The following is an 11,338-nucleotide window of genomic DNA, read 5'->3' on the forward strand; positions in this document are numbered from 1 at the left end:
CAAAACGACAGGAATACGGTGAGCGATGACGAGAACGAGAATGAAAACGAGTACAACGAGGGCAAAGGAAAAGGAGACGATAGCGGTGGCAAAAAGGAAAATGCTTAAAGTTCAAATTAAGCACAACAGCTGGCGAAAAATTGAATTGAAGGCAGCAGCAACAACAGCCACAACGTCGCTTCCCTGCCCTGCCCTGCCCTCGCCCCTTGTGTCCTCATAGTCAGAGCATTTGAACGACAACAGCAACGAGGCAGCTAAGGAAAAACCGAAAAAAAAGGAAAAATACATATAAAAAATAAACGAAGCATGCTTCAAGGCGCCGAGGCAACAAACACACGAATCCAGCTCGGGCCAACAGCTGGCAAAGAGAGAGAGTACATTTAGAGAGTCAGGGAGTAAGTGAGAGTAAATATTATGCTCTCAAGAGAGAGCGTTACATCTCAGTGGCGCCACTTGGATGCATAGCGTTCAGTTTGGGTACTAAGCAAACGCATGCGCCACATCATCGAGTGGAATATGTAATTTCGCACTTATAAACAGAGAGAAGTTCGTATAACTCAATGGCCTATTAGTGCTCCACGGCATGCTCTTGGGTTTGGGTTGCCAGTTTTTCATTGTCAGGTTTAACAATTGTTGATACGACTTTCGCCTCGAATGCCAGTTTATCTTATCGCCAGCAAATGTGAATGCTGAAGTTTGAAGTGAATGCAATAAAAATTTTATAATCATAACGTGCACACGGCAAACATTCCTATAACTATGACATATCAATTCTGGGTAGATGAAAGATAATTGTTTCGATGAGCAATATTTAATCAGAACTTTGGAAAAAGTTTAAAACTATTCACTTTTACCTAATCGAATTAATTTGGATCTTAAATTTATCTTATCTATTTTTGCATATTTGTAGAACCCAGAGATGAATGAAATTTTGTAGTATCTATTAAATAGTCGCATTTCAATAATTTATATTTAAAGCCTTTTCAGAAATTCCAAATATTTATAACACATGCAAAAATCTAATATCAATATTTTATGGTGTTTTTTTTCTTGATTAATAACAATAATTCAAAATGTATAGATAATTGTGTTAAGGTAGCAAGTGCTAGCAATAAAGTCATCAGCACTAAAACCATGACTATTTATATTGTCTTGCTGTTAATTTTCATTTGGTTATTGCGTATTTATTTCAAGTTCGGTTTATACAGATTTGTAGATTTATAGATTATAGAAATTGATGGTTGTTATCAGGGAGTGTAATTATTATAAGCTGTATTATGAAAGTCACACGCTAATAATTATTTTATAATTTTGTTCACTCCATAACTATGATTATTATTTTTGAGCTGTTGCACAAGGTCTCCATAATTTTCATCAGTAAACAAATCTCAAAAATAATAATGATTTTTAAGTAATTTTCGCTGAAAATAAAACTCATTTTCAATTGACTTTTTATAGCTTATAAAAGAAATCTTAATCACCAAAACGTTCCCCCAGTTCAGTGTTATTACGTATTCACACTACTTAAATGAGGTACATTTTTAGAATAAAATATTCTTTCATGTGAGTAGACTAAATTTTGTAGCTAGTTGCAAGCTGCTTCATCTGGCTTTGTTTCATTTAATTATGCTGTAACACAAGGTTGAAAAGTAGCTACCCCGAAAGCTGGTCATATCCTAAGTACGTAATTAAATATGATAGTGTTAGTTAGTAACTGCCCTGTCCCGCCACGCCCACTACTAAGCATGGCGCAGTGCATAAATTATGTTAGGCCGAAGTGCAAGCAAAGTTATTTGCAACATAAACCCTTCCTCCACACACACACACACTCTCTCACTATACGTAGCCTTGGTTTGTTAGAAAGATTAACGCGTGCATTTTGTTTTTTATGCCACCAACTCATAAAAACACACACACACATGTGCATAGTTACACAACACACTTATACACATAAGTATACTTATACTAAGCCGTCTGCGAACAGAGTGAAAAACAAACTGCAACGGAAGCGGCGCCTCCGTGCCTCTCGTTGATGTGCTCTGGCGTTGTCACTTTTGGGCGACAGGATGCACAGCCAGCCAGAGGACCACGCAGAGACTGCTCATGGCGGCCACTTCAGCGACAATAATAAGCGCCACAACAGCAGCAGCGGCTGCCACAGCGGCAGCGGATGTTGCATGATGCCAGGCGGCACACGGAGAAGGTGCGAACCGAGGCGTCTGTTAATGATAATGATGACAGTCTGTCGCCGGCTTTAGCTGCACTTGCTCCTTATGCCGACGCCAACGCCGACGTCGACGCGCTCTAGGACACTCGGCGCGCTAGTTAAAGTTTTAATTTGGCATATTATAGTGGCTGTAGTGTGGCACAGCATGCTGCTCGTTAGATACGGATATAGATATAAGCATATGGCATTATATAGCCACAATTGGAATAGGACTCGCAGAGTATGAGCACACCACATCGAGTACAAGTACGAGTACGAGTGCGAGACCAGGCAGGCAAGCAGGCCACAAATGAAAAGGAAATAGAAAAGAAATGCAAACAGCCAACTGCAAACAGCAAACAGCAAACAGCAAGAAAAACACTTGAGCTTGTCAAGTTATGGCATTGAACTTAGCCAAGCGAGTTGAGAACTTGCTAAGAGCTGCATGCCCGAATAGTTAGCCAGAGTCAAGTGCAGAGCTCGAGTGCAGCTAAGGGAAATTGATAATGAGAGCAACGAGTATGAGGCATGATAAGGCGAAAGAAATTAAGTTAATTATTTAACACGATACGGCAGAATATTTGCAAAGTTATGCTGTATAAGTTAATATGATTAAGTTTTAATTATTTATTCTTTCATTTTTTGTGGTTCTTGCTCTTGAGAGCTTAAGCTTCAGATCTAATCTAACTAGCATAACTTAAAACTAATCACACAAAGTTCTGCACTCTCAGCTTTCAAGCTCTAGATCGGCGATTGACTGCATTTGGGCCGCAGTCGACGCTCACCAAAGCTCCATATGCACCTCTCTTTCGACGACTCGCAAGTTAGTGTCTCAAGCCTGACTATTTGTGACGTCAGTATTGCTCGGCACGTTAACTTATATAAGAAATACCATACAACTATTGCAAACAATGGTATATTTTTAGGAATATTAAGGGTAAAGTAATAATATATTTAAAATGTGAATAAATGATTATAATTCTAAACTGTATAAGGTAAGAAACCCAATTTAGTATATAACTATATAGAAGAATAATAAATAGAATATCAGAAAGACATATTATATTATAAGATAAGGGAAAAGAAATGCAGTTAATTATTTAATACGATAGAACGTTTACAAAAGTGCGATGTGTTTAAGAAACAACATACGACTGTAGCATGCAATGCTACATTTGTAGAATTATTAAATATATTTTAAAATTGAATACGAAATTAAACTACTTAACTAAATGTTAAAACATTTAAGAAGTTCAATAGGATACATATGTAAATTTTTTTAATTTTTTTTTAAGTTTTTTAAATGTAATTTCTTTGCTAAGTATTGGACCAGTACAGCAAAAAAGAAAATAGTACTATAACAAATATATAGAAAAACTTATTTTGACCAAACCTCATATGCATTTAAAGGAGTTGACATACATATGTAGAAGGCAAAAGAGATGATGTTTATCATTAAAAGCCTTTAGGTAGGATGTTTAGAAAGGCGAGATATAAGACACATGGTAAGCTATTATTATGAAAATTCAAGAAGTATATAAAGAAGTACACATCATATACTAAAAAAACAACTTAATATGTATTAGACAAAAAAAAGCAATTAAATATGTATTAGAATATTATCGTTGAATAAATTAAAACAAGTCGAGTGTAATCAAAAAAAAAGTGAAGCAGGTCAGTATTATTATTAAAATATAGCAAATGAACATCCTGCAAAAATACTAAAATAGAGACCATATATGGTATATTGATTAAGTACTACATTCGAAATATACCATACAGTACAAAATATACCACAATCTCAAAGCAATTAACACCCGCAGTAAAAAATAGATTAATAGATAAAAGTATTATAATAACCAATGGTAAAACATTTAAAAGGGTTAACAGAATGTAATAATATAAGTTATCGTTTCTAGTTATTTTAAATAATTAATATTTATACCAATATCGAAAATTAATTGACAATAAAATTGCAATACATAATTAATAACTTTAACAACACGGAAAACGACAAGAATGTCATCATATTTGACTTTCTCTTTTAATGCAGAAATTTAATTCAACGCCAGATTTGAAAGCACGCTTGCTAGAATTAAATTATACGGCGAATGTATTTCATAGAAAAGTTGAATAGCGGATCAGAACAACGGGGGATGATGGATGCTTGCATTTAAATTGAGGTAAAATATTCGAGTATATCTCTTTTCTCAGAAATTTATGGAATGTTTTTTAATCTTTAGTTTAACCTTGGAGTATCATAAGCTTAATCATAAGGATGTGAATAGAGAAGGATATCAAGCAATTATTTAAAGTTGAGCATATGAAGCAAGATTCTTTTAGACTAATTCTTGGAAAATCCTTTTCTTAAATCCTTGGCTGATTGTCTGAGTTACACAGAGCTCACACTTTAAGCCATTTAGCAAATTATGTGCGAGTTCCTTTAACCCTTAAGAAAAGCAGTTCACAAAGCAACAGAAGGACTGAAGACAAGGCAGAGCATCGAAGGACATCGGGAGGAGGGATGTGAGGATGGAAGGATGGCAGGATGGAATAAATAGAACAGCAGGGGAAATGGAAAATATTTTGGCAAAGCATTTTCAATTCAATCAAACGCCCACTAACAAAAATGCAAATACCCAAGCTCATACACACAGATACACATGTATTCACACACGCATACGCATACGCACACCCACATATACACATACACATACATATGTATGTACATGTTGGCATTTAAATAAAAATAAACATAGCAAATGGTTAGAAATACTTTGAAACACTTTTAAGCATCATTACATTAGCAAATTTTTCTCTCTTTTCTTCTCTTCTCTTTCCTTTTTTTTTGGCAATGCACAAAGCGAAATGTGAGCGAAAGAGATTTGCTCAAATGTGGGCGTTATTCTCAGTTGGCGATTCTTCTTCTTCTTCAGAGTAATTTTATTAGATGTGAAAAGTGTATGGTATATGAGGGCGTGGCCAGCAGTCACATTATGGCCAGTTCTTTTGGTCCTTCGTCTGTTTGCTGCTGCTTTTCCTTTTCCATTTCTTTTTTTGCGCTGACTTTTGTGGCATTTTCTAATTTACATTTAACACAAATGTAATTATTGACAAAGGCAAAACGCTCTGACAGCACGTGAACCGCTTTTGCACCCACTGCACCACCACCAAATGCTACTGGTTCCTATGCTATGTAATTGTCGTTATAATAAATAACTTCAACTGTCCAACACTTGACACTTGACATCAACTGCAACGGAAACAACACGAAAAAGAACAAGAATGAAGGGTAACGATTGCTAAACCTTAGTCTGACATACCCTCTAATTTTTAAAAGATAGTGAAGAGTTTTTTCATTAACTTGATAAAAGAGACAAATGAAAAGTACATGTTATGAGAGCACTAAAGTCGACAGAAATCGATCCAGTTTCATAAGCTGACTACAACTATCCTAAATAGATTAAATAAGATTTAAAGCAATCAAGCATTCAAAATATGTTAACGGAAAATATGATAAGGGATTATTCATACCAAATTTTATAGTCTAAAAGTCCCTACCACCCACTTTATGAACATGTCAATATCACATTTTCAATTGTGGTGATTCAACAAATTTTAGAAAAACCCAATATACCATTCTTTCAGAGAAACTGTAAACGTTAGTTGTGCCAATACCAGAAAATAAAATGTAAAAAAAAAAACCCAATTATTAATCACAACAATATTTTTAGAAAAAAAAAACGTTTTTGCCCCATGGCAATAAAAATGTATTTATCAAAATGTGTGTTCAAACCTAAAAACTGCTTTTGTTGATAGTGTAAATAAACCCAAGATAAGAGAAATTTAATTTTTTTATCTTTAATACGCCTGCAATGAATGCGAACATGTTGTTTGAGATTGAAATCAGTTTTCGATAAAGCAATTTACACAGTTTTTTCGACTGCTGTTCGAACTATCGGTTGCAAAACTATCTGTAAGCACATTATACCCCTTAAAATCCAGTTTTAAGGGGGCTTAAAAAAGCACCAAACTCAACTCGACTCTTAACCGCATGCAAAAGCAGCAGAAAAACAGCGCCGCATATTTCAAATGGGACACATGTAAAAATGCTGAAGCGCTGATAAGGACATTAACATTTGCACAAAAACACGGAGGAAGAGGAATGACTGGAATTGGAGTGGGAGTGGGAGTGAGGCGGTGGAATCGGGGAATCGGGGAATTGGGGGGATACAGGACACCCAACTCGTCGACCATTTGAAACTTTGCTTTCGTATGCGAAACATCAAAAAAACTTTGCCGCGTCGCTTTTGACACGCAAATTTATAACGGCAGCCAAAGCAAAAGCAACAGAAACTTGTTGTGGTGCAAAGAGCGAACCACCAAACTCCAGCACTCAGTCAATGGGAAATATAGGAATAAATAAAAGGCAGCAAATTTTTGAACGCATACAAATGCAATTTAAATTTACTTATTTAGAACCCCCTGGGACTTTCAAATTATTTGCCTTTTCACGCAAATTTAGCGACCATTTTTCTCTGCTTCACAGCAAGGAAAAAAATACCATTGAAACCCCCCTCAGACAGGTGGGTACCAAATTGGAGTTTACATAGTTGTTGTTTTTTTTTCCCCTCCCTCACTCAGCTCCAACTCCAACTCCAACTCCGGCTTGCCCTCTGACATGTGCTGCACAAGTTTTTCGGCTGAGTTTTTGGACGATTAGAAAATGCTTCACAGTCAACAGTACGCAGTAAAGTAACCCAAAAGGCTCTGACAAATACCCTGGCTAGCCATATTCTTGTTGTTGTTGTTCTTATTATTCTTCTCGGTCTGCTTGTTGTTGTTGTTGCTGTTGCCTCTGTGGTGATTAATGACGTCGAATGTTGCTAAAGCAGACAACAAAAGGAGGTGTTGGAGGCAAAGCTGAAGCCTGCTCTGGCAGCTTAATTTAAAATGAAAATTGTACTTAATTTCTAGCATGGCTTGTGGATACAAGGGGGAGCAAGGATACCAGTGACAGAGAGCGGGCGAAGGGGAAGGCAGTGGAGAAAAGACATCTGTGTGGTGATGCTTAAGGCCTTGGGTTAAGAGTAAGAGAGAGAGAGAGAGAGCTTATGGCAAAGCCATCGAGTAACTTCTTCAATGGCACAAAGCCTCTGCTCATTGTCTAGCTATGGAGGATTCTGGGGAACTCTATTTATAACGCGTTTTACAGATAATTCAAGCATTAAGCATTACTACATAACTTAATACAAAGCTTCACGCGCTGCAAATCCGTCATAGAAATATTGAATCAATAAGCAAACAATCCATCAAAGTCTTCTTAATACTTTATTATTAGCACCTAATTCAAAATCTATTATACTCTATATTTCTCAGATAAGCCTTTTCCTTCTCCATGATATTTCTACTTTATTTGCCATTGTCTTTTCTTCAAATTATTGGGCTCTTAATAAATTACTCATTGGCAAATTGCAAGTAAATCATATATTCATGGATTTTATTGGACGCTTCTCTATTCAATGTTAATTTTATCACAAACGAATTATAAGACACCTACATATCTTTTATTTTGAAATGAATTTAAAAGGTTTAACATATAGAAATCACTTTACTGTTTTCTCCCTCTGTATCTAAATTAGATCAATATTGTAGCTAAATTAAGAAATAAATAGAATTTGCACAGATTTTGAATTTGAATAAATTTTACTTAAATGTATTTTTAATTTATTTATACCCGCATATGCAAAAAATAAACCATGGCATTGTCAAATTGTGGCAATTGTGGCAATCAGACATATGCCAGATTCAAAATGCGAAAAAGAAGAAAATAAAAGGACCAAGAAATGCAAAAAGTTGAAGCATGACTTTGACTTTTGAGTTTGGCTGCGGGAACCGCAAGGAAATTGAATTAAGATTACCTCGTGAGGATTTCAAAGAATTTACACAGAGTCAAACAAGCTTTAGTTTATTATTATTATTATTTTTAGGTTGTGGGAGAATTGTGGGGGAAAGAAACCTCGCAGCCACAAAATTGTAGGAAAAGCGTTGGCAATTTTCAATCGCAATCTTTTATTTTCTTTGGCGCAAAAGCTACTTTATTTTGACAGCAGACAAACAAATGTCAGAATTGAAATTAAAAGGGAAGCAGCGACAGGCAGCGAGTGGAAAACTTGGTGAAAACATGCCAAGCAGAAGCAGAGAGACAAGGAGGGAGAGAGAGAAACAGTCGCAGTTTGCTGATTCTCTTCTTGCCTCCCCCTCACACACGCACTCTCACACACACACAAATACAATCACATCCACACGCATTGCTCTGTTGACTTTCTTGCATTCCCGTATTCGCTTTGGTTTTGCTTTCTCAATTGTGTGTGTGTGTGTTTTTTGTTGTTTTTGTACATTTCACACAGCGTGAAATTTTCTAAATGTCATTTTGCTGTCATCTCGTGGATAATAAGATTACAACTACGTTGAAATAATAGGATTCAAATGAAAAAACTTTGCCGTCGTCTGTCTTCCTCTCGTATTATTTTCTTGTTCTTACTCTTCTTCTGCTTCTTCATCATCTCTCAACTTTCAATACGACTCTCTCACCTATCCTCAAATATGTCTCAAGTGAGGGTTCTTTCTTTCTTCGTCTTTTTCTTTTTGCCAAAGTGCAAAGTTTTCATTTCGACTGCTGATTGAGTACCGCGATAATGAGTAAACAGCTGGCCACCAAATAAAAATACATTAAGTCCCGATTTATGTTGATGCCACAATTCGTTGGCTCTTGTTTGGCTTGGTGAAAAACACTTATGATCCGTAGACCACTTTAAAAGTCTGGATCTAACAGGGTCTGTTGTCTGCATGCATAATTGATTCGATCGACTGTCTGTCTTAAATGAGCCCACAGAAGAAATAGATACAAAAAAAAAAGGAAAAATGGCAACAACAAAAATGACCAGCTTTCATAGTCCGATCGACTTTAGCCCTGGGCCATTAGTTGACGAAAGTACTTGCCGTGATGGAAGACTCGCAAAATCAAATCAAACAAAACCAAACAAAACAAAAATAAACCAAAAACCACAGCAAAAAACAATAAGCTGGTCAAAGAGCAAATCACACAACAAACACAGCCGGGAGCCATAAAAAACCGGCTTTCATTACCGAATTTTGGATATAAAAGCGCTGAGCGAAGCTCCGAAAGCTATCAGAACTTCGCCAACGTTCTAACAAGTCAGTGATAAACATGAACTCCATTTTTGTGATCGCTTTGAGTGCTCTGTTCGTGGCTCTTGCTGTGGCATCGGTAAGATATTATCTGATCTGCTGATAGAGATATACTAGAAATGTAGAGTAATTAACAAAATTACCAGTACTTATCATCATCGTTATATAAAACAAAAACAAGTATAATTGATTTTCAGATACTAAACTGAACAACAGAAGAATTATAATTGATTATTTTTGAATTTTTCAAACATCATCTCTTTGCGCCCTTAGCCCATTGAGCTGAACGAGGAACAAAAGGTCTTGGCCAAGCAGTATGGAGAAACCTGCTCCAAGGAAATCGGTCTCACCGAGGCTGAGGTAGCCAAGGTTAAGGCCAAGGACTTCAGCGATCCCACTGAGAACATCAAGTGCTTTGCCAACTGCTTCTTCGAGAAGGTCGGCACCCTCAAGGACGGCGAGATCCAGCCCGATGTTGTGCTTGCCAAGCTGGGTGCCATCATTGGTGAGGAGAAGACCAAAGCTGCCTTGGCAAAGTGCAGCTCGGTTAAGGGCGCTAATAAGTGTGAAACTGCAGTCAAGTTGCACGAATGTTTCGATGAGTTCAAGAAGGCTTAAGCAGCTGCTGCTGTTCAATAAATTATAATTAATTTATTCTTGCATTGAAAAACAATAATAACAACTGTATTTCATAATAGACAAACAAAAAGCTCTGAATGTTGGGTGGTTGGGTTTTGTACGTGTCACAGTTTGTCACAGCTTAATTGCGGCTTTAACTGCCTCCCCGCGACTGCTCCCCAAGCCATCAGCTTAAATGGATTATGCACATATTTGTATTATTTTTGCCCAAGGCATGTTCTCATCTGCGAATTCGTGTGACTTCCGCAATTTAATTAAATTAAAGTGCATCACTTTTAATGCATTGCAATCAACATGTTATTGAACGTGTTAAAAGTCTGTTAAAATACTTTGATATAAATTTTGATATCATCAAAATACAATTGAAGGAATATTCCATTTCGCATCTTGTCGAAATTGTGTTTTGAAATCGGTTGTTGGACTTGTGTGTGCATAAGTGTGTTTATGTTTTGTGAATGTGTTGACTCATTTGCCATTTTCAATTTGCATAATTAAATGCACAATGCAGCTCACACCTCGATTATGCAGTAAATGCGTTAATATTGTAGAATAACTTTATTATTTAAGGGATTCAACTACGTGATTGCCGGATCACCCATCATTTATGCAACACGCATGCATTGTTGCCTCCTGCAACACTCCCCTCTTAGGCAGTTAATGCTTTTGCCACACACATCTCATACTTGTACACGAAATCGCAATTCGCTGGACCCGGTGCAGAGCAAGCCTTCAGCTCCGTCTTGATCTTGTCCTGCGAAATCTTGCTGAAGCGTGCCTGGGCGAACTTGAGAATAGCAGCGTCGTTTGGCTGTTCGCCAGTGATGAGACCCAGTTTCTTATAGAGACAGCTGTGGAAACACTTGTAGGCCTCAGATGGATTGGCAACCAACTTATCGCTGGTGATTTGCGCTGCCTCAGCTGCCGATATCTTCAGTTCGGTGATGCACTGCTGCTGCATAGCCTTATAGGCAGCCAAGTCCGCAGCACTCTGAGCCTGTCATACATATTTTCAATTCAACTGAATCCTTTTTAGTATTAAACTAAACTCACCAGCGCAAACTCGTAGAAGGAGCACACAATCAAAATAAGCAGAACGACTTTCATCTTGTTAGTTTGAAATAACTTTAACTGATTTCAGTGATTTTCAATTCGTTTAAATAGTTCACGCGTTATATTAGAACTTACATGCGTTTCCCAATTTCCATTTAATTAAGTTGTTAAGTTTGTAATTTTTTGTATAAATTGGTCATTGATTAAAAAACCTAGCGTTAAATTTTAAAT

At 36.7% G+C, this 11,338-nt stretch overlaps 2 protein-coding genes across 2 annotated transcripts; one reads left to right on the top strand and one right to left on the bottom strand.

Moving 5' to 3' along the window:
* Positions 1–9,386: 9,386 nt before the first annotated feature.
* Positions 9,387–10,091, top strand: LOC133844916 (general odorant-binding protein 56a). The gene is made up of 2 exons (XM_062279212.1): positions 9,387–9,497; positions 9,692–10,091. Exons 1-2 carry the CDS (start codon positions 9,438–9,440, stop codon positions 10,034–10,036), a joined length of 405 nt encoding a protein of 134 aa, XP_062135196.1. The 5' UTR covers positions 9,387–9,437; the 3' UTR covers positions 10,037–10,091.
* Positions 10,092–10,100: 9 nt separating this feature from the next.
* Positions 10,101–11,192, bottom strand: LOC133844917 (uncharacterized). Its single transcript, XM_062279213.1, has 2 exons — positions 11,108–11,192; positions 10,101–11,051 (listed from the first exon to the last, which is right to left on the bottom strand). The coding sequence occupies exons 1-2, from the start codon at positions 11,159–11,161 to the stop codon at positions 10,704–10,706; spliced, it is 402 nt and encodes a 133-aa protein (XP_062135197.1). The 5' UTR covers positions 11,162–11,192; the 3' UTR covers positions 10,101–10,703.
* Positions 11,193–11,338: the final 146 nt, after the last annotated feature.

This window comes from Drosophila sulfurigaster, chromosome 3 (genome assembly GCF_023558435.1).
Source record: "Drosophila sulfurigaster albostrigata strain 15112-1811.04 chromosome 3, ASM2355843v2, whole genome shotgun sequence".
NCBI lineage: Eukaryota > Metazoa > Arthropoda > Insecta > Diptera > Drosophilidae > Drosophila > Drosophila sulfurigaster.